General features: G+C 32.4%; 2 protein-coding genes across 2 annotated transcripts; one reads left to right on the top strand and one right to left on the bottom strand.

Annotated features, from left to right (window-relative positions):
- The first annotated feature begins 792 nt into the window (after positions 1–792).
- On the top strand, positions 793–11646 carry LOC130649451 (85/88 kDa calcium-independent phospholipase A2-like). Its single transcript, XM_057455723.1, has 12 exons — positions 793–1500; positions 1897–2083; positions 2864–3020; positions 3751–4028; positions 5185–5370; positions 6023–6173; positions 7408–7632; positions 8528–8678; positions 9160–9290; positions 9924–10133; positions 10477–10598; positions 10774–11646. The coding sequence occupies exons 1-12, from the start codon at positions 1211–1213 to the stop codon at positions 10996–10998; spliced, it is 2313 nt and encodes a 770-aa protein (XP_057311706.1). The 5' UTR covers positions 793–1210; the 3' UTR covers positions 10999–11646.
- Positions 11647–12700: 1054 nt separating this feature from the next.
- On the bottom strand, positions 12701–24391 carry LOC130649455 (phosphomannomutase 2-like). Its single transcript, XM_057455728.1, is given in 13 exon segments — positions 12701–13659; positions 13662–13695; positions 14113–14304; positions 14719–14818; positions 15177–15268; positions 15373–15449; positions 16337–16451; positions 19563–19754; positions 20169–20268; positions 20627–20718; positions 20823–20899; positions 21787–21901; positions 24158–24391. Coding segments are annotated over 13 exon segments (1320 nt in total). The 5' UTR covers positions 24227–24391; the 3' UTR covers positions 12701–13594.
- Positions 24392–24610: the final 219 nt, after the last annotated feature.

Here is a 24610-nt window from a genome sequence, read left to right on the forward strand (position 1 = left end):
GTGGAAAAAATGTAATACTAAATATCTCCAAATATAAAAAAATTTTAAGAAAAAATTTAAAAATCGTTTTTAGATTAATGTTTTGTCATCCCAAAAACAGCAAACAGCAAACAGGTAAAATGAGATCGGTAAATGGGAATGGGATCTCATTTGTAGGACAGGGGTTGTTTTTTATCCGTGTCTTTTAAACCTTCACACTTTATTTTTTCTTAAAATATTTATACTATTACATAGAAAATCATACAAGCTTTTTAAAAATATATGCATAAATTTATGAAAATAAAGTTTCTGTGAATTTATGGCATTTTAAAATGTCACAGTTTTTTAGTATACTCACGCCTTAAATAAAATTTTCTTGCCATTTGATGTGTTTAAAGCCAATGAAAAATGTAAACAGTAGGAGATATTTTATAGGCACTTTTAAAGAAAATTGTAGAAATACAATTGATTTTGCCTCTTACATCATTCACATGTAGTTAGCATAGTGGGTATCATTATTTACTCTTTAATGCGCAATGAAAGGGATTAACCTTGCCTTCCCATCTCGTGTATGCTAGTTGGCAAAGTATACCACTAATTAATTATTTAGTTTCCAAATAATTGACAGCATATAAAGTAGTAAATTTAATGTATATGAAATGTGTAATGATCTTTAATTATGTATAAGGTGTTAAGTTGAAATACTGAAAGTGCAAATGATTAGTGAAACTTGGCATGAAAATAAAAATTCTAAATGAGTAGAAAAAAACCCTGAAAAAAGTCATTTTAAAGTATATGGTATATTTACAGACTCAGTGTTGTAGCAAATTTTTAAATTTCATAAACATTTTTTAACTTTATTTTTTTTATTAGGTATTTCTATATAAAATTTTTCTTGTTGATTAACAGCATTTTGAATTGCCTTTCAACAAGATATAATAAGTGACAGGTAAAGTATTAAAAGTTTTTTTATTTTTTTATTTTAATTCCAGAATATTGTTTGCTTTGGTATGATATTGTTGAGATGAAAAAAAAAGCGTTTCAATTATCTATATTAAATAAAATGTTCTGATATTCATGCTTTTTCTGCATGAGAGTTGTTTTAAATTCAGGGGATTGTGTATTCTCAAAGGATAGAAATTTTTTTTTATCCTTGGAGTGAGACAGTAATCATGAAATAGTTTACTTCTTTCTTGTAGTTTATTTATATACATAATATATATACAAAAATATGGGTGCATCAGAGAGTATCATCATAATAGAACAAGATGCTGACGCAAACATTAGTCACGAGCTTATAAAAACATTTTCTTCTGAGAAATATCAAGATGTATTACGATTATATAAAGCTTTGCATCAAACCAACCATGAAAATTTTGTAGAAGAAAATTTATTGGTGAATGAAAACGAAGATAGTACAGAGTATTCGTACATAATTGTTTTAGTGAATAATCACAACCTTACTCATACTTTTAGTTTACAGCGGTTTGAAGATTGCGATGAAGCTAAAAAACGGTTTGAGTATGTGTGTTGTTGATTTATTATTACTAATTATCATCAACATAATCTAATAAGCAAAATATTTTTATCTCAATATAGACATCTTTTACAACATTTAAAAATATAACGTTGTATTTATAAAGTGGGTGTGAGGACAGGTATAATATATAAAGGGTGTTTATTTACACATTGATAGCATCGGCTTTGCTTTTCACATTATACTCTACTATACTAGTTTTTCTTAAACAACGGAAAAAAAAAGGCTTTTTTAGTTTTAGTAAAGAAAATAACTCATAAGGGATATTGGTTCCAATGTGTATGATAAAATGTTTTTTTTAACAACACATTTACACATATAACATATAAAAAGCTCTAATCTTGCTTTAAATATTTACAAGTGTTTTTAATATTTTTTAGAGAGTTCTCAAGTGTATTGATGCCTTACATAGATACCTTTCCCAGCATATATACATCAAAGATTTTAACATCTCTAATCAAGCTACGAAGTACATATCCATCATGGGATACAAATAAGATAGCAACGCATTTGCATTTACCCGAAGTAAAGGAATTTAAGCCAAAAATATCACTGAACAGACAACAGGTAGAATATTTTTTTTCATTTTGTTAAAAAAAATAAATTTTTTTTGATGGATATCTTGTTAGTTGTAAGCATAGTATGCATTGTAATTCTGTGTGACTTTTTCACCAATAGTAGTCCTACAATAGTGCTAGTAATTCAGACTAGTTCCGTTTTGCCGTTTTTTTAACTTAACAAAACACTTATATCGTTCTCACGACACATAACATCTTGTTTTAAATATAATCGTTTAATTTTAGTGTAATATTTCCTTTTGTTGTTTACTGGAGAAAAGTATTATAAACCTTTTTTAATACATAAAAACAAAATAATATCCAATAAAAAACAATTAAAAAATTAGTTTAAATAATTAAATAATAAGTGCCACACAGAAATGATGTGATGATTTCATTCATTCAACCACAAATGGTTGCAAACTATTTTTAATGTTTTTTATTGTTATATCTTCGGCTTCTTTTCACTTTTGCGATTGCACAAGTCCTACAGACTTCTTATGTGTCATTTTACTACATCAAATAATTGCTGACATGAGCTCATTTACCTTAAAAATACAATTTCAATTCATCAGCAAATCTAGAGTGCCAATGCGAATTACGAAGGCTGTGTAACAAAATATACTGAGAATACATTTCAACCTGCAACTCTCTATTAAGACGTGTACTTAAAAGTTGTTATTCTTCGGTTCCATATCCTCCATGCAATGACTATTGCTTACTTTCTTGTGACCCCTATTTTATATAAAAAAAAATATTACATTTTATTGAGATGTTCTTCTCTTTCCAGAGTCAACACAATCGACAAGCGCTCGAGCAAATCAGTCGAGAGCAGCCAAGTTTTGCTCGTGATTTTTTCGGTGGAACACCTCTTCAATATTTCACTGAAAGGCATCCAGAACTTGTGTCTAACTTAATATCAACATTAGACTCGTTACATCAGACAGGTAGTTTTTTCTCCCGTCTTTTTAGAGGTCCCTACATCCTCTCTATGTTACATAGCTTTAAGGTCTCCTCTCTTTAGCACTTCCTGGAAAACACATTTATATGACTAAGGAACTATTTTGTAAATTTTGTTTAAAATAAAGGACGGATAAGAAACAACAACTAATCGTATGGCCTGTGGGAAATATTTACACAAAATATAATTTTGATGACGTTAGTGATGACCTGTTCATAATGCAAAAAATATTATTAAGCTATTGCGTATTTTGTGTAGGCCTTGAAAGGCAGATTAAAATCATATTTTTATAGGTTTATGCCTTTTGGACAAACAGTTAAGGAGATATTGAGGTTTTAAGGTTTTTAATGATATCAGTAACCTTTCTGTTCTAAAACAGGCGGGTTGGCTCAACTTTCTTAAAATGCCCCAATTTTGGTTAAAATATCCTGATTTTGGTTTTAGGTCTTTTAAGTTACTCGGACTAGGATAAAGTTATTTGTGACCTCAAATCCAGAAGCACAATGCAATGTCTTAAATGATATTATATACGGTATTGATGTCAGTCTCGATACAAGATTATGTAATGTTAAAATGGTTCCTCTGCTTTTGATGGCAGTAATATCTAGGTGTGTAGACTGTACTTTAAAAAAGTGGAACTTGTTAAGACTTTATAACTTCTTCTATTTGTTTTAGACCTATTGTTTTGCAATTAAACTGTTTTATTTTTTTTAAAGGAAAAGATCTTAAAGATGGAATTGACAATATATCCAAATATTCCGAGTCTCCAATCCATGTGGCCATTCGACTGTCACAGGAAAGCGTTTTGAAGTTACTTCTTGAGAAAGGTGCTAATCCGTTCATTCCCTGCGGGCATGCCTATCCTGTCCATCTTGCGATGAAACATGACAGTAAGGGATGTTTGAAGTTGTTGCTTGAACACAACAAAGAGTGTTTAGCTCTGAGAGACAAGAAGTATGATGCACCTGTTTTACATTGGGCAAAAAGTTCAGATGTGAGTTCAGCTGCTCATTTTTTACCAAGATATATTTGACATATATTTTAGTTCTGACCTGTTTCTTTCAACATATATTTTAGTTTTGACCCTCTGTTTCTTTTAACATATACTTTAGTTCTGACCCTCTGTTTCTTTTAACATATACTTTAGTTCTGACTTATTTTATACTTCCTAATACAAGTATTTTCTATTATTGTACACTCGCTCTCTGGTTGTGAGCCAAAAATAGTAGTTGCTAGTAGTAAGGGGTGCTTTCCTGTGGGTATTTTTTTACAAGCCTATCTTACAAGATGCAACCCAGGGATGTATTGCACTTTTGTTTATGACTAATCTTGTTAAGACGTATTTCTTATTCTGAGTTAAGGGAAATAAATATACAAAATATTTATCGTTTCTCAGATACCTCTTTTTTATTTCTTTTTTATGAAAGATGAAAGCGTCAATATCATACTTTAAGACATTTTGACACACATATTTGTTATACAAGATGAGATAACATTATCTAGCAGTCATTTTTATAGCAGAAGGACAACAACAAAAAAAACAAAAAATTTTTTTAGCGTTTTCTATAAAGCTATTTTAATCTAACTTTCAAAACAAATTGCTCGCATTCCTAAATAAGTACAGAAAGCATTGATTGGGATTTCACCTATAAACGAATTAAAAATGTGGTTATGATTCTGCCAATCGCCCTGCATCCTTTGGCACAACATTCTGTCTTTGCATGAGGAAAAAGTTATATCTTGCAGACCTGAATTATTTTTGATTTATGATTAAATTTCTACGAAATAGCAAATGCGACATGTCTTCTGTCTTCTGAAAAAAGTGTGATATGTTTATCCACTTTGTTTAGACATGCCATTGTCTGTGGAACTTTTCGGGTTAATTCTATGCTGACGACTAGTCTCTATAGTAATAATACCTAAATTCTATTCAAAATGGTAGCTGAATCTGTGTTTTGTGCTAGTAATGCACGAAATAGCCTGATATATGTATGAAGGTTGAAACTTTGAGGACCAGATTATGTATGATGTGCTTTTACAGGCTAAATGACCATGTGCAGCTTTAAGGGTAAATACTTATCTGACAAACTCATGGATTTATACACTTGTTGCGATTAGTATTAGTGTACCTGACCTGTTGTTTTTACTAGCTGATTGATGTGTTGGCACAGGAAAACCAGATCGATCTAAATGCTAGAAACAGTGATTCAGAAACAGCATTGCATGTAATGGTGAAAAGAAAGAGATTGTCTCCAACTATATCTTTAATATGTCATGGTGCAGACGTCAATGCAATAGGAAAAGACGGATTCACACCGCTGCATTATTCCATCTTAGTAAGACTCTTGTTTTGTTTTTTTATCTTAGGATACTGTTCATCTAAACAATTTGTAATAAAGAAAACCTATGATGTATACCCTTGTTACAGTGGTGGGGTTAAGCGAATAACTGAGTACAACCTAGAAAGAAAATATAGGTCCATATAGATGCCTAGATATACATCTGGTCATACTACTCTGATAATCACTGGTAAATTAAAAATGTCAAATGTTTTGTTCTTCCTCTTAGTGTTTTTATAATTTTTTCAGTCACAATTTTTTCAAACTCTTAGTAATGTTGAAAATCTACGCTAACAGTCTTTTTCAGGAGAGCCGTGCGATCGCAGCGCACGCCTTGGTACACGTCTAAATCGTTTCAGCCATGTGATTAATCGCACGCCTGAAAAATGAATATTGAGTTTTCAACCTATAAAATCCATTTTGTAGCGTGCGATGACAGCCCTCGAAATAATTTTTGGAGAGTCGTCACACAAAACACGTGCAAATCATCGCACACCTACTGAAATGTTCCTGAAAAAGACAGCGCTACCCACAATAATAATTTTTTAACTCTCACAGTAATTTTCTAATTCCCACCTACAGTAATTTTCTAACTCTCACCCACAGTAATTTTCTAACTCTCACCCACAGTAATTTTCGTTTTTTCTAGCAAAGTGACATTGATATCGTCCGTGCATTGCTTTTTCTTGGAGCAGACAAACATATAAAAGACGATAAAGGCAAAACACCAGTTGATTATATTGATGAGAACTCAGAAAATTATCATGAAACTGTGGATTTGTTCAATTTGTTCAATTACGGTAAGGACTATATAATAAATCCTGAAAAAAAGTACCTGAAAAAAATCAAATTACTTTTAGTATTGGCTGGAAGTCTCACAGAAAGGTTCACTTATTAGTTGATTGCTTAATTTGTATGGTACCATACAAATGGTGCCATACAAAATTAAGAATAATTTTATGCAAAACTGTAGTTGCTGGTAATACCAATTCAAACGTTTATTCTTTCTATCTTTTTAATTAAACATGTTTCTACTATATACCACCAGCATGTAACAACAATTTGAAAATGATATAGGTTCAACACTTCATGCTGCTATATTTAGACATTGCGTTATTAATAATAAACATTCAGCAAAAATCCGAATCCTTTAAAACAGTATTATATTGTGACCAATAAATGTTTTAAAAGTTTACTAAGAAATTAAAATCAAAATGCAGTATGTGTGGTTTTTCTACTGAAAAATATTTAGGCGAACATAATTTTTGAATACGCCTCGAGTGATAAGTTTTTTGTTTCTCTAACACAACTAAAAATTACGGATTGTAAAAGAAATAAAATTATGTGTAGCGGATGACTCGCGAATCAAAAAATGTGCGAACTCACGTTTATATTTACCTTCCCCCTCCCCCTGAAATCAAAAATGATCAGGTATGCATCCCTTTACCAACAACACTTCTTCACTGCTAATATTTGTGCTGCTTCAACCCTGTATCTGAACTTTAGCGAGGAGGTTTGAGAACATGATGTAATTCCACTTGTTGCTCAGATAATTTCTTGGTTTCCGAAGAAGATAAACTGGCTTTGACAATACATGGAGGTTTAAGATGATCCGTGACTAATACAGTGTAGCTCTAATTTAATCGCTGTCTGTTAGTCAATTAAATAACCGGGGGTTATTACGTCGAATCATAGTAATAACCCCATCCAAGTAAATTTTTTTACTTTATGCTAACAGGTGGGCAAGGATGCATGAAATAGTGATGCAGAAAATGTGTACGATGAGCTAGTGTAAAAGTAAAAGTTTTTCAAGATTGTCTGATATTGTTCGTTAACAAACCTCTTCTCCGCCCGCCTGTCTTTGGGATGGGGCGTAAAGTTATTGTCGCAATTAGATAATCCAGTCTAAACAATACAACTAATATTTAATACACTGTCAATAATTGTTCTTGAGCTTTTTCATTTTTAGTAAAGCATTTACATTATGCGATATTTTAACGTCAAGAGATTACCCCCGATAACTTTATTTTTTAGAACATATTGAACAACAAGTTTCGAAACCTCGAAGCGAATCGATTCTAAAAGGAAAGACTGGTAACGAAGTTCTATTGACGTTAGATGGGGGTGGTATACGAGGGTTGATTCTTACTGAAATCTTACTTGTCATCGAAAGCCTCGCACGAAAGCCTATCTACGAGTTGTTTGATTGGGTCAGCGGTACAAGCACAGGATCTTATCTTGCCATGTCTCTGTCAATAGGTATGTGTGTCTCGATGTCTCAATATTAGGTATGTGTGTCTCAATGTCTCAATGTTATGCTGTGTGTTCTGAATTTTTGAGATTTACAGCGTGGGGTCTGCTAGACCTTGAAAAAAAAAATAGTCGTCTTGGAGAGCTTGTGATATCTATTTGCAATGTTCTTGGCAATATCATTTTCTAGAAAAAACTTTGAAATATAAACATTCGCACAAACTTATCTATGATACGTTTTTAGTAAATCGTTAACCTCAGGTTATTTATAACCTTTCAGATACTTTTCTTTCTTTAAATTGAAATGTTTGACAAAATAAGACAAGTCGGGTTGTTGACATTTTTTATGGATGATAAGTCTGATATCAAATCTTATATAAACATGGATCTATAATTATTTTTGTGCAGGTTTTATATATTGAAGTCCTCCTATTAGCAATACCGCTGTGTGTCTGTTCAAAATGGTTGCGCTACAGCTTTTTTTTGCACCACCCTGCCAAGTAATTTATTACTTTATGCTGGCAGGCGAACCAGGATGCACGAAATATCTATGCGAGAAATTAAATGAGGGGTGGATTTCCGTGGATTTTTCCACAGCTGGTCTATAATATAATACGAATACTATTACACATGCAGCCTTTTAAAAACATAAAATGTATAAAATTGCATTACCTTACCACAACAAGACGAAACTTCCAACGCAATTACTTCGTCCTATTTTTGATAGTATCTTTTGTAGCAATGTTTATGAACTCACCTTTAGTGCAAAGCTTAGATCGATTTTGTGTACAAGAAGTATAAATAGGGATTGGTACTTAGAGTGCTATGTAATTCTCAAGGCCGATATATTTCTCTGTATTATATTCCAATTAAATCACCTTAACTTGAAAACGTTGTTTATTAGGACGAAGTGTTCGCTACTGTCAACGCGCTTACCTTCGACTTGGAAGAAGTTCTTTCGTTGGTATCAGACCATATCCCACTGAAAAACTGGATAAATTTCTCATGGATGAATTTGGACATGATACTAAAATGGATGCGTTCGAATTTCCCAAGTAGGTGAAAACTTAGATTTATGTTCAGAAAACGGTGAGCAACATAGTAAGGGAAAGTCGTAACTTTTTACCCTAAGAAAAGCAGGCACTATTACCCCCTCCCCCTCCCTCATGGTGGCACTTACTATGATAATTTCTGCCCTAATGGCGCGTAATATGGTAACTTTTTGCCCTAATGGCGCTTATTATAACCATTTTTCCCCCTAATCGTGCTTAAAATGGTAGTTTTTGACCCAATGGCACTTACTATAGTATTTTATTTACTAACAGCGCTTAATAATTTTTTGCCCTAATGACGCGTAATATGGTACTTTTTTCTCTAATAGCGCTTAGCAAGCTTAAAGAAAACGAGTTAACAAATTAATTTAATATTGTAGTGACATTTTGTAACGTGTATTGACGTCTTTAGAAAATTAACGCAATGTTTGCTATTCGATATGCTTTACAACCTTTTCACACATGAGCATTTTCCCAATTCCAGGGTGATGATTCCAGCCACTTTGGTGGACAGACGACCCGCCATGTTGCATTTGTTCCGAAATTACAACGCACCTTACGATGAGCATTATCAAATGAGAGATGCAAGATTTCCAAGACCCCCAGTTCCTTCAGGTGAGCAAGAAAATCCTAATATTTCATGCATTACGTATCCTGACGACTTGCTATCTATATTTGACACAACTTTTGCGTTGGAAAGGAAGTGTTTTTACTTCAACACTAAGTACTTTTTATTGCGAAGGCTTAGTTGAATAATTTTCGCGAATTTTATCCAAACCCACTGAAATTTGTCTGCGCGAATATTCCTGGGAAGTCAATTCGCGAAAATAAATTTTTGCGAATTGAACTCAATAAAAACTTTGGAAAAACAAAAGGATTTTTGTGTTTTTTCTTCCCTAGTTTTTCTCGGTAAAACTAATGGCCAGCCTCTGTGATATGAGCAAAGTTCGGTTAAAAGCTCTCTTATGTCAATAAATAGACCTGATGACATAAACTAAAATGGCGAAAAAATACTAGATTTGTGAAAATCATTTTTCGCAAAAAACGTTAAAATGACTTATTCGCGCAAAAAAAACTTGCGCGAAATAGCTCTGTATAATCAGGAAAATCAATCTTCACGAAATCTATTTTTTTCGACCTCACCAAAATAAGTCTTTATTAACTTGGTATCTACTGAGGAACTTGAGAGCGAATTGGAGGGTATGATTTTTAGGATTTTTAAACAACTTGTGTTATTTTTTATTTTAGATCAACTTACTTGGTTGGCTATTCGTAGTTCATGTTCAGCGCCGTCGTATTTTCGTTCGACAGGTCGATATTTAGACGGCGGATTAATCGCAAATAACCCGACACTTGACGCCATGTCGGAAATCCACAAACATGAGAAGTATCTAAACCAACAGTCCAAGGAAAAGAAACCGACTGAGACGTCGAAAGTAAAAATCATCGTTTCCGTCGGTAAGTCGCTGCCGGAATTTCTTTGTCACATTTTGCTTTAAGGTTTTACTCTGTAGTTTGTCGAAGTATATGTGTTTCGAAGCTCTGACGTCTTTTAATAAAATTTAGTTTATACTATGTTTTTATCTACGAGCAACCTCGTTCAACAAGAAATAAATTAAATAAGCTTTTCATAATAAAAATTATATACAAAAGCGATCGTGTTTATAGAACGTGGTCCTTTTAACATAAGATATTAAACTGAACGCAACTAGAAAATCGGGAAAATTACATGCATTAAAAAAATTGAATAGACACCCATGTGTGAAGTCTTACTCTACAGCCTGTATCTTTTTGTTGCTAGGTACCGGTAGAAAGCCGTCACAATTGATTCGTCCAATCGATATATACCGACCGTCTTCTGTTTGGGATACGGCAGAAATCGTCGACAATTTAAAAGAGTTTGTTGATCTTATGGTAGATCAGGTAATGCTTGTTTTATAAGCTGTGCTGGAACAAACCGAACTTGTGAAGGATATTTAATCGTTTGTCTGTGTGCAGTAGCTTTGAGTTTACTTTGAGTTCTACTGTGATGTGATTTCAGAGTTTATTACGCTTCATATGTTGATATTTTGTTGGTAACGCTTTCTGTGTACCCCAGGTCGCAGCAAGTGACGATCACGTGGTAGACCGGGCGCGAAGTTGGTGTGAAATGATCGACGTGGATTACTACCGTTTTAATCCGACTTTAGCATCCGATATTGAGCTCACCGAAACGGACGATCGTGTGTTACTTTCTATGTTGTGTGATGTTCGAAAATATATCATACGCAATTTTACAACGTTTGAAAAGTTGGCAAAGATGTTAGTAGGTGATGGAACGTAATAAAAACTTCATCAGAACAGACGTGTTAAGAAAACAAGACCTTAGTGCTTATTCTGAATTCTTTGAGACGCCGCATGGATTGTTTACAATTTTTGACCCCCAATCCCCTTCTTCAACCCGCGTCAACTTTGCTTTACTCCTCTCCCCTGAGTTGACGTCATCTTTTGAAAGAATCCTCCCCCTTAAGTCTAGATTGAGCGAAAAAACTTTGAACGAAAAGCAACGCTAATGATCACATTCAGTAATCCTTCAGTGTAAGATTTTTTACGGGAATTTTTAGCGTCGCATAAGAAACTTTTGCTTAAGTTTAAAAAATTTAGCGTTTGAAAATTATAAAGGTTGACGTCAACAGGAGTGTCACCTTACCTTTTCCCCGTCAACTACAATCTCAGACAAAATATTTCGTCAAAACTCAAAAAAAATACACAACTGTCAAAACATTCCCCATCCCTCTTTCCCGGTCTCGCAACACTGTCACAGCACCGATAGTGTGGGAGGGGGCAAATTCACAATTTTGACATATATTTTGTCTGGGATTGTAGCGTTAACTTTACCATAACTCCCCTACACCCTAACGGTTAACTTCGGTTGTGATCATTTCCGCATAACGGTGTATTTTGGTTATGTGATCATACATGTCAAGAGCTACTTAGAGGTGTTTTGATTCGCCAGTTTCTTTTTATATGTGCACATTCTTTTTAACCGCGCTTTTACACTTGGATATCGCATTTTACACTCTTATATATCACGTTTTTAGGTGACATTTTTTGACCTTCCTAGAAAGGTTATTTCCAGGATGATTTGTACTGCTTTGTAGCGTATATAAAGCCCAGTTTTATACTTCTCTTTATGAAAATTTTGTATCTATATTGTAATTATGTAAAGAATAATATTATTTCGACCGGTTAAAAATTTCGAAACAAAAAAATGTCTTCATAATCAAAACCCAGTGGCGTGAGAAATTTCCGCCTTAATTTTTTTTGGTTGGAAAAGTACAGCTAATTTCCGGCCAAATTCAAGGTAGAATTGTAAGAATCATGACCAGGTTGCTTATTTCGCTAAAAAAAAATGTGTTAATTTCGAAACTAATTTGGCTAAAAGCAGTATTTAGGTAATTTTAATATCGCCAGCATTTTTAGTTTGTTTTTTAAGCGACAGGCCAACCTCGTAAGCCATAAGTAATCCTTCTTGCTACAAATTGATGGCTCGAAAAAAAGTCAAATTGTGTTTTAAATCGACTCACGAAGTAACCCAACCTCGTCCCCAGGGGGTTACTTATCGCCTATGTTGAGGCTTCCCGCTATTAGGGACTACTAAAAACGAATAGATATTTCGTACGGACAGTTTGCAAATACAACTTTTCGCATGTAAATTCAATGGTTGTAGCAAATGGAACAAGAATAAAAGAAAACTTAGAAAATTTTGGAAACTAAACAATGCAGTTGAAAGAGAGACCAAAACTTGCATTCAAAGATAACCCACTTTGTTTTTTGTACAACAAAAAAATAGTTTCTTGTATATATTCAATACTATGGTAAAACAGAGTTTACCGTTTCGATTAACTTGCGCGTTGAAGAGATGACCGGCCAGGCAAACTTATTGCGTATATGCTGATCGCATCTTCCCAGTGAAAACATTTTATGTAAACGTAATCGACAAGTAATTCCGTATCGCTACCAGGTTACAAAACAAGACAACGAAATAGAACGACTTCGTTAATCGCTTAAATGAAAAAACAAAAAAAAACACTGATCCTTTGATACATAAATATAGAATTATAATGGCTAAATAAATACATGAAAACTAATGGAAATCGACGTACACAAAAACATAAGTTGATAACTATCCTTCTTCCCTTTTACTGCAATTTTCTACTAAATTATAGATGTTACATGGCGAGGATATACATCGAAACAGAGCGTTAGGATCTTGAATCCGCTAATTTGAATGGTTTGAATTAAAACATTTACTATTTCGAACAGCTCTTACAAAGAAGTATTTAAACAACAAAAACCAAGTAACTTTATCCCCAAAGAACTTCGACATTTCGCGATTTTTAAGCATTTTGTCAAACATTTATGCCCTCGAGTTTCTTTATCGCAAAAATATCGCAGTCGTTAAAATTTGTTGCCTAAAACTTATGTAGTAATATTGACAATTTATTACCTCTGTTGCAAATTTTTTTTGCTCTAAAACGATTTCCTGTTAGCGCTGCCTCTCACATTAAAAATAATTAAAAAAAAATACAACTTTAGCGTAAAAGTCGCTTTGCATTAAGGTGTTTTTGGCCGCTTTTAGTGTTTAGAATCTTGACATGTGAATTTTTTGTGGACGCAACGCCTGTATTTTAGCAAAACCTTCTTAGCAATCAATAAAAACATAGAAAACGCTGCCATCTTTAACGTAAATGGAAAATTGAAGACCTTGATGGAAAACAACTTTCAGTAACTAAATGTAAACTCTTTCCAATCTCTTTTAAAAGTTGCTTATATAAAAAATATAGTGCAGATATAAATATACTATATATGACACCCATATCCATATTAAAATATATTGCACCTACATTAAATTCTAAATCAAATCTAGCTAGCTGAAACTATTTAAAAAATATTTCCTTCACTTGATTCATAGTATCTTCAGGACTTGTTACTTTATGACCAATCGTTCGTCCATGTATATCTCGTGGTCATTCTGACCCTGTGAAAAAATTTTTTAGGGGTGTCAATTCTGTGGAGTTGGGGAAGTTTAGGGAAGATCGCTACATTTAATTCCTATAAAGTATACCACTAAATAATCGACCACCGCCTCCCGCGCCATTTTCAATTGTTTATTGATAAAAATGGTAACATTTAACAAAGTTCGGAGGAAAAAAAGAAATCCAAACATTAATAATAATCTCTCTGTCTTTATGTAAGCTTTTAAAGAAAAGTCGAACTCCTTATATTCATGCCATATTAATGCCTCCCTCCCTGACACTTAAAAAAATAAGAATTAAAACCGTTTGTTGCAAAATAGGGAAGATTTTTCAGAAAGAACAGATTCTCGTGAACAAACAACGTAATATAACATGGTATAACATGGTATAACATGGTATAACATGGTATGCAACCTTACCTTTTCAGTTTTGTCGCCGAAGAAATGAATTGTTTTGATTTTGGACAGATCTAGATGACGTATACAGTATGTTTTATCCCAACCGAGTGGAAACACGTCGAAACTAATTTGTCCGCCAATTGAAAATTGCAAACCATAATCTGAAAATTTCTCTTCTAAGCTCTTCACGAAATCTTTTCGAATGTGATGCTCCTGAAAACGAATGTAATTATATCGTATGTAAAGACTGAAATAAAGGTTGCAATAAATAATTTCCAGCATAAGAGTTTTCACGCAACGCGAAGGTATGTTTCACGGTTGGTCTATTTTTAAAGGATTATATTCGCGATCTAATGAAAACCGCGAAAGTCGTGGTCACATATCCCTAACAAAAATGACTTTCATCAATATAAATGAGTATGTAGCAGTATAAATAATAATTCTTCGCAAATTGTGTTTACCGAAATAGTTCACGAAATTTATTTTCACGAATTAGGTATCCTAAAAACCGCGAAAAACGCTACTTTAAGGTATTCTTGTGAACCATTAGGAAAAGAAGACAATCATTTTCTGATTTAGTTAAAGAAAAATTTACATAGTCAAAAAAGGGCAGTAAAGCAACATCACCTGGTCAAACTTATTAAATTCAATTCTTTCCTCCTGGCTGCAACTTCTGCCAACAGGACAAACATTTATTAAGCCATTTCGAAACTCGATAAAAGTACCTCTAAAAATGTAAGCACGTAAAAAATGATGAGAGTTTCCTAATGCAGACACATTGTAATAAAGTCTTCTAGAGAATTAAATCTATATTTTTATTTGGTGGGTTTTTACTTATTAAAAGCAAAATGATGATGATATACATATATCTACATATTCTTATATACCTATGGATCCCTTCGACCACATTTAGTTTGTTTGAAAACCAAACGTTAGAAACAAGCATCACGAGATACTTAATTTTACGAATCGACTCGGTGGCCCTGACCATAGAATCACGTGGACATGATACATGAAATAAGAACCAATTTGCTTTCTTTTTTAGTGTAGTAAAATTCAAGAGAAAGGTTTATAATAATCTATACCGTTTAGTTGGAAGCTTCAGTTTTGACATATATTTCAAACAATAGTTTATAAATGTTTGAAGTTTTTCTTCGCCAATATATTTTGATATGTTCTATACGAAAATCATAGTAGTTTCTTACAATAAGGAACTAAATTCAGTAAAAATACTGTTTTGCGAGGACATACTGAAAATAAAATGCGATGAAAAAAATTTACTTGTATAGCCTTTAGTTCACCATCTTTATATGCTACTAGACCGTTTTCAGAGAAGACATAATCGTATGTCGCAATAACTAAAAATAGAAATCAAATTCTAAATCTATAAAAGCCTTGGAGCTTACCTCTAACGAAAAAAAGTTAATTTTATTTGAAAGAACTTAAAAAGTTGTCTATAAATTTGTCTATTTTTTTTTGAAAAATCTTGATTGGTTCTTAAGATTTTGGACATAAAATTTCCAATAATTAGGCAGCACGAAGCTTTTATTTTAATTTATTAAGCTTTTATTTTTATCTAGTTTTTGAATTTATTTATTTTGGATTTATTTGTTTGATTATTTACTATATATAATATAATTTTCTACTACTAAAAAAATAAAATAATTAGGTATGGCATTATGAAGTAGCTCTAAGTGGGGTTTTGTATTTAACAGTTTTTCCAAAGGGTCAAAATGTTTTTCAGCTATTTTTGGCGTTTTGAATATTTTACATAAATTTCAATATTTAGTTACTAGTTAGTTTAGTTACTGTATTTATGCTCAACAACATTAATTACATGTTTAAGAGCTAGTTCAAGACAACATAATCAATAAAGATTTTTTCCAAAAATTAAAGATTCCTAGATAAATTTCAAACGTCCTTCATATGAGCCCAACTTGTTTTTTTTGTGAGGAGTAAGCTAAACTAACATTTCTAGGTTTTAAGAAAAACAAAGTAATATCTTTGACTGAAGCCACAGGGCTTCCAAATTTTTTGCTAATCTGCTTCTAAAACTAAAGCCGGAATACATCTGATAAAACTCTAGTAAAAGTACCAGAAATGGAGTTTATTTTTTGTTAAAATATATGTACTGTTGAAATTATAAAAATTTAAAAGCAGGCTTTGCATAAAACAGTGTTATTTCCTTTTAACCCATCCATGCCTCATTGGACTTTTTTTTGTTTACACCACCTTTTAAACTTACAATAATCTCCACCCATTTGCTCTTTTATTTTTGACAAATCAGAACCACCCACCACACCAACAATAACCTTTTCACGTAACTTATCCATAAATTCTTTCATTTCAGCAGTGATTACCTGTAATCAAATTTTGAAAAATAAACGAAACATCAATAACAATAGAAACAGGACAGACCAGTTAAAAAATAATTTTAATTTTAAAAAACAATGCAGTTACATTTGCACTCCATTTGGTTGCAAAGTTCTTGTATTCGCATCATGATCAGGCCATTTAAATAAATCAGACATGTTGATGTAAATAAGATCAATTTATTTCAAGAAGATAACCGATCTATTAAACTTATTCATGGTGCATTGAGTCTTAGTTTCACCAATGTCATTAAAAGTTGGCCCGTGTAAGACAGTGGAAATCTATTTGTGGTTGGTGAAAAACTTTAAAGATGTTCAGATAAAACATCAAAATTTTTGATTGTTACACCAGCATAAAGTTTAAATTTATTGCTGTGATCTTTAAAGAACTATAGCTTAGCATTTTTGACTTTATTGTTCTAATTTGTTTTCTGTGATTTGTTTTTGTGATAAAATATATTCCTTTTGAGTTTTTGTAAAGTTTATCTTAAACTGTAATTGTCCAATTATCAATTTCAGCTGATTCATATGAAAACCAGTTTTTGTTTCCTTACTACTAGTGCTAGGAATATGAATTTCTGTATTAGCAATATTAAAATTCACATCTGTTGAAAATTAACTTTGAGGATTAAGCACAGTAGAAATAAGCGCATGAGGTGAAAGTGGCGAAACAATGTTAGTGTTGATATTCTCCTCAAGAAATATTGAAGCAAATCAGGTTCTTTTTTTGTAAGGATTCAAATCTCCTTATCTTACTTGAATTTGTTGTGCAAAAACATACACTGATGGTATATAATCAGGATAATCAGGATTTGTAGAAGGCCTTTTAGAAATAATATGTTTAACACAAAGGTAAACAAAGTGTCTGCTGCACCAGTACCGGAATCATACATCGAAAAACTACTGAACAGGTACCAGATTTAAGAACTGCTGCACCGGTAATGAAACTTTACTACCGGACCCATATTTGTAACTCTAGTGCACCAGTACAAGATCTTAACTTCATTCCTAGCTTTCTTTGTTGCCTTTTCGGACTGCAATTATCAAAATAAAGTAATAAATATCGCCAGCATTTTTAGTTTGTTTTTTAAGCGACAGGCCAACCTCGTAAGCCATAAGTAATCCTTCTTGCTACAAATTGATGGCTCGAAAAAAAGTCAAATTGTGTTTTAAATCGACTCACGAAGTAACCCAACCTCGTCCCCAGGGGGTTACTTATCGCCTATGTTGAGGCTTCCCGCTATTAGGGACTACTAAAAACGAATAGATATTTCGTACGGACAGTTTGCAAATACAACTTTTCGCATGTAAATTCAATGGTTGTAGCAAATGGAACAAGAATAAAAGAAAACTTAGAAAATTTTGGAAACTAAACAATGCAGTTGAAAGAGAGACCAAAACTTGCATTCAAAGATAACCCACTTTGTTTTTTGTACAACAAAAAAATAGTTTCTTGTATATATTCAATACTATGGTAAAACAGAGTTTACCGTTTCGATTAACTTGCGCGTTGAAGAGATGACCGGCCAGGCAAACTTATTGCGTATATGCTGATCGCATCTTCCCAGTGAAAACATTTTATGTAAACGTAATCGACAAGTAATTCCGTATCGCTACCAGGTTACAAAACAAGACAACGAAATAGAACGACTTCGTTAATCGCTTAAATGAAAAAACAAAAAAAAACACTGATCCTTTGATACATAAATATAGAATTATAATGGCTAAATAAATACATGAAAACTAATGGAAATCGACGTACACAAAAACATAAGTTGATAACTATCCTTCTTCCCTTTTACTGCAATTTTCTACTAAATTATAGATGTTACATGGCGAGGATATACATCGAAACAGAGCGTTAGGATCTTGAATCCGCTAATTTGAATGGTTTGAATTAAAACATTTACTATTTCGAACAGCTCTTACAAAGAAGTATTTAAACAACAAAAACCAAGTAACTTTATCCCCAAAGAACTTCGACATTTCGCGATTTTTAAGCATTTTGTCAAACATTTATGCCCTCGAGTTTCTTTATCGCAAAAATATCGCAGTCGTTAAAATTTGTTGCCTAAAACTTATGTAGTAATATTGACAATTTATTACCTCTGTTGCAAATTTTTTTTGCTCTAAAACGATTTCCTGTTAGCGCTGCCTCTCACATTAAAAATAATTAAAAAAAAATACAACTTTAGCGTAAAAGTCGCTTTGCATTAAGGTGTTTTTGGCCGCTTTTAGTGTTTAGAATCTTGACATGTGAATTTTTTGTGGACGCAACGCCTGTATTTTAGCAAAACCTTCTTAGCAATCAATAAAAACATAGAAAACGCTGCCATCTTTAACGTAAATGGAAAATTAGAATATCAAGCACTAACATTTGCCGGTTAGCTGCGTCTACGAAGACCTTGATGGAAAACAACTTTCAGTAACTAAATGTAAACTCTTTCCAATCTCTTTTAAAAGTTGCTTATATAAAAAATATAGTGCAGATATAAATATACTATATATGACACCCATATCCATATTAAAATATATTGCACCTACATTAAATTCTAAATCAAATCTAGCTAGCTGAAACTATTTAAAAAATATTTCCTTCACTTGATTCATAGTATCTTCAGGACTTGTTACTTTATGACCAATCGTGCGTTCGTCCATGTATATCTCGTGGTCATTCTGACCCTGTGAAAAATTTTTTTAGGGGTGTCAATTCTGTGGAGTTGGGGAAGTTTAGGGAAGATCGCTACATTTAATTCCTATAAAGTATACCACTAAATAATCGACCACCGCCTCCCGCGCCATTTTCAATTGTTTATTGATAAAAATGGTAACATTTAACAAAGTTCGGAGGAAAAAAAGAAATCCAAACATTAATAATAATCTCTCTGTCTTTATGTAAGCTTTTAAAGAAAAGTCGAACTCCTTATATTCATGCCATATTAATGCCTCCCTCCCTGACACTTAAAAAAATAAGAATTAAAACCGTTTGTTGCAAAATAGGGAAGATTTTTCAGAAAGAACAGATTCTCGTGAACAAACAACGTAATATAACATGGTATAACATGGTATAACATGGTATAACATGGTATGCAACCTTACCTTTTCAGTTTTGTCGCCGAAGAAATGAATTGTTTTGATTTTGGACAGATCTAGATGACGTATACAGTATGTTTTATCCCAACCGAGTGGAAACACGTCGAAACTAATTTGTCCGCCAATTGAAAATTGCAAACCATAATCTGAAAATTTCTCTTCTAAGCTCTTCACGAAATCTTTTCGAATGTGATGCTCCTGAAAACGAATGTAATTATATCGTATGTAAAGACTGAAATAAAGGTTGCAATAAATAATTTCCAGCATAAGAGTTTTCACGCAACGCGAAGGTATGTTTCACGGTTGGTCTATTTTTAAAGGATTATATTCGCGATCTAATGAAAACCGCGAAAGTCGTGGTCACATATCCCTAACAAAAATGACTTTCATCAATATAAATGAGTATGTAGCAGTATAAATAATAATTCTTCGCAAATTGTGTTTACCGAAATAGTTCACGAAATTTATTTTCACGAATTAGGTATCCTAAAAACCGCGAAAAACGCTACTTTAAGGTATTCTTGTGAACCATTAGGAAAAGAAGACAATCATTTTCTGATTTAGTTAAAGAAAAATTTACATAGTCAAAAAAGGGCAGTAAAGCAACATCACCTGGTCAAACTTATTAAATTCAATTCTTTCCTCCTGGCTGCAACTTCTGCCAACAGGACAAACATTTATTAAGCCATTTCGAAACTCGATAAAAGTACCTCTAAAAATGTAAGCACGTAAAAAATGATGAGAGTTTCCTAATGCAGACACATTGTAATAAAGTCTTCTAGAGAATTAAATCTATATTTTTATTTGGTGGGTTTTTACTTATTAAAAGCAAAATGATGATGATATACATATATCTACATATTCTTATATACCTATGGATCCCTTCGACCACATTTAGTTTGTTTGAAAACCAAACGTTAGAAACAAGCATCACGAGATACTTAATTTTACGAATCGACTCGGTGGCCCTGACCATAGAATCACGTGGACATGATACATGAAATAAGAACCAATTTGCTTTCTTTTTTAGTGTAGTAAAATTCAAGAGAAAGGTTTATAATAATCTATACCGTTTAGTTGGAAGCTTCAGTTTTGACATATATTTCAAACAATAGTTTATAAATGTTTGAAGTTTTTCTTCGCCAATATATTTTGATATGTTCTATACGAAAATCATAGTAGTTTCTTACAATAAGGAACTAAATTCAGTAAAAATACTGTTTTGCGAGGACATACTGAAAATAAAATGCGATGAAAAAAATTTACTTGTATAGCCTTTAGTTCACCATCTTTATATGCTACTAGACCGTTTTCAGAGAAGACATAATCGTATGTCGCAATAACTAAAAATAGAAATCAAATTCTAAATCTATAAAAGCCTTGGAGCTTACCTCTAACGAAAAAAAGTTAATTTTATTTGAAAGAACTTAAAAAGTTGTCTATAAATTTGTCTATTTTTTTTTGAAAAATCTTGATTGGTTCTTAAGATTTTGGACATAAAATTTCCAATAATTAGGCAGCACGAAGCTTTTATTTTAATTTATTAAGCTTTTATTTTTATCTAGTTTTTGAATTTATTTATTTTGGATTTATTTGTTTGATTATTTACTATATATAATATAATTTTCTACTACTAAAAAAATAAAATAATTAGGTATGGCATTATGAAGTAGCTCTAAGTGGGGTTTTGTATTTAACAGTTTTTCCAAAGGGTCAAAATGTTTTTCAGCTATTTTTGGCGTTTTGAATATTTTACATAAATTTCAATATTTAGTTACTAGTTAGTTTAGTTACTGTATTTATGCTCAACAACATTAATTACATGTTTAAGAGCTAGTTCAAGACAACATAATCAATAAAGATTTTTTCCAAAAATTAAAGATTCCTAGATAAATTTCAAACGTCCTTCATATGAGCCCAACTTGTTTTTTTTGTGAGGAGTAAGCTAAACTAACATTTCTAGGTTTTAAGAAAAACAAAGTAATATCTTTGACTGAAGCCACAGGGCTTCCAAATTTTTTGCTAATCTGCTTCTAAAACTAAAGCCGGAATACATCTGATAAAACTCTAGTAAAAGTACCAGAAATGGAGTTTATTTTTTGTTAAAATATATGTACTGTTGAAATTATAAAAATTTAAAAGCAGGCTTTGCATAAAACAGTGTTATTTCCTTTTAACCCATCCATGCCTCATTGGACTTTTTTTTGTTTACACCACCTTTTAAACTTACAATAATCTCCACCCATTTGCTCTTTTATTTTTGACAAATCAGAACCACCCACCACACCAACAATAACCTTTTCACGTAACTTATCCATAAATTCTTTCATTTCAGCAGTGATTACCTGTAATCAAATTTTGAAAAATAAACGAAACATCAATAACAATAGAAACAGGACAGACCAGTTAAAAAATAATTTTAATTTTAAAAAACAATGCAGTTACATTTGCACTCCATTTGGTTGCAAAGTTCTTGTATTCGCATCATGATCAGGCCATTTAAATAAATCAGACATGTTGATGTAAATAAGATCAATTTATTTCAAGAAGATAACCGATCTATTAAACTTATTCATGGTGCATTGAGTCTTAGTTTCACCAATGTCATTAAAAGTTGGCCCGTGTAAGACAGTGGAAATCTATTTGTGGTTGGTGAAAAACTTTAAAGATGTTCAGATAAAACATCAAAATTTTTGATTGTTACACCAGCATAAAGTTTAAATTTATTGCTGTGATCTTTAAAGAACTATAGCTTAGCATTTTTGACTTTATTGTTCTAATTTGTTTTCTGTGATTTGTTTTTGTGATAAAATATATTCCTTTTGAGTTTTTGTAAAGTTTATCTTAAACTGTAATTGTCCAATTATCAATTTCAGCTGATTCATATGAAAACCAGTTTTTGTTTCCTTACTACTAGTGCTAGGAATATGAATTTCTGTATTAGCAATATTAAAATTCACATCTGTTGAAAATTAACTTTGAGGATTAAGCACAGTAGAAATAAGCGCATGAGGTGAAAGTGGCGAAACAATGTTAGTGTTGATATTCTCCTCAAGAAATATTGAAGCAAATCAGGTTCTTTTTTTGTAAGGATTCAAATCTCCTTATCTTACTTGAATTTGTTGTGCAAAAACATACACTGATGGTATATAATCAGGATAATCAGGATTTGTAGAAGGCCTTTTAGAAATAATATGTTTAACACAAAGGTAAACAAAGTGTCTGCTGCACCAGTACCGGAATCATACATCGAAAAACTACTGAACAGGTACCAGATTTAAGAACTGCTGCACCGGTAATGAAACTTTACTACCGGACCCATATTTGTAACTCTAGTGCACCAGTACAAGATCTTAACTTCATTCCTAGCTTTCTTTGTTGCCTTTTCGGACTGCAATTATCAAAATAAAGTAAAAAATAACGTGTTTTATGCAGCAACAACTACTGTTTCTTTTTTGCGAAAAAAACAATTTTCCAAGGTCGTTGTTTTAGCAATCAATCGAGTAAAAAATAAATATAATAAAAAAATATAAGTTTGCAAACAACAATTGGTTAAAAGGTATAGACATAACAGAATTTTTGCTTGTTTAAACTTAACTGGAATTTAGAACTCTAAAATTGTGAGAATCTCTAGTCGTAGCAACCAGGCGACTAGAAACACGCCATTATGTCTATACCTTTTTCATCTCTTAATATGTTAAGAACAGTTTGGGTATCTTTGGATGAAAAAAACTGATATCCAGCATGTTCCATTAAATATTCACGACTTTGTGTGTATTCATCGTCATCTTCAAATTCCATTGGGTCTCTTAGTGCTTTTAATACATTTCGCTGCAATTCTTTGCCTTCACTGGTTAATACTAGTGGCCTTATGGCCTCTTTCTCCAAGAACGAGTAGTTTTCCGCTAGCCACAATTCAGCCTTGATTAATTTAGGGAAATGATTTTTGCAAAACTTTGTAATTCCTAGTCTTTTGTTTTTTTCCTCTTCCTCTATGTTTGTATCTAAAAGCATAATGCTATAAACAATATAAAATGGTTTTCAGATAACAAATACTTTAAATCTAGTTAAGGCAAGCATTTTATGGTTTAAATTTTTCTTTACATTATCGATTTTTTCACACTTTTTCTTTAACAAGGGTTTTTTAATTGTCATTTCGTCTGTTGCGACTTCAACTTTTAAAAAGTTATTGTGACATTTTATGCCTGTGGACAGTGATATTACACTTACACGTTTCTAACAAAAAATTTACCTGCTTGATGCATTAGCTTGCACATTTTACAAAACCAGTGTGTTGCTTTTGGTGTTGAAAACAAGTTAGCGCATATAAGATGCTGCAGCGCATGCAGCACAACTAAGAGACATCTTGTATACCATAAGCTTTTTTCCACTGCAGCCATATTTTATTGCTAGCATATACCATCCTTATTAAGCGATTATAGCCATACAGTTTTGCCAGTAAATCAAGAATGTTAACGAGAAAGTGAAATCAAATAATTATGAAATATTGAAAAGTTCGATTTGCTGCATGCACATAATGAAGAAACCACCTAAAATATAAAAACCTCAACTACCACTAATGACTCTACTAAAAAACTAACCTGTCTGGGTGCTGTTAGTGTCCCATCAACATCAAATAAGCAAATTGTAGCCTCATCTCGGGATGGCATTTTATCACTGTAGATTGCAACTAAACAACTAAATAAAATGGCAAAGTATCTTATTAAATAAGTATCAATGTGGAGTATTGAATAAGTAATTTCAAGATTTGGTTGGCAGCTAGGCAAACACAACCGAAACACAAGAGACTAAACGACGATCAAACAAACACAAACACAAAGCAACATCGTCTTGCATCACTTTCGATATACGTGGCCATGCAAATTGGTTAAGTAAGACAAAGTTCCTGAAATTGTTTACGTCGTGTGTGTAAAAATGGGACCTAGAAACCCTGATAAAGCTCAGGGGTCAAAGGCATCCCAAACAAAGAAAACCTGTTTATTTTGCGTTAACGCGTTATAGGCATGTTATTACAATTTTACTGCTATATCCCC

The sequence above is a fragment of the Hydractinia symbiolongicarpus genome, chromosome 7 (assembly GCF_029227915.1).
Source record: "Hydractinia symbiolongicarpus strain clone_291-10 chromosome 7, HSymV2.1, whole genome shotgun sequence".
Classification (NCBI taxonomy): Eukaryota; Metazoa; Cnidaria; class Hydrozoa; order Anthoathecata; family Hydractiniidae; genus Hydractinia; species Hydractinia symbiolongicarpus.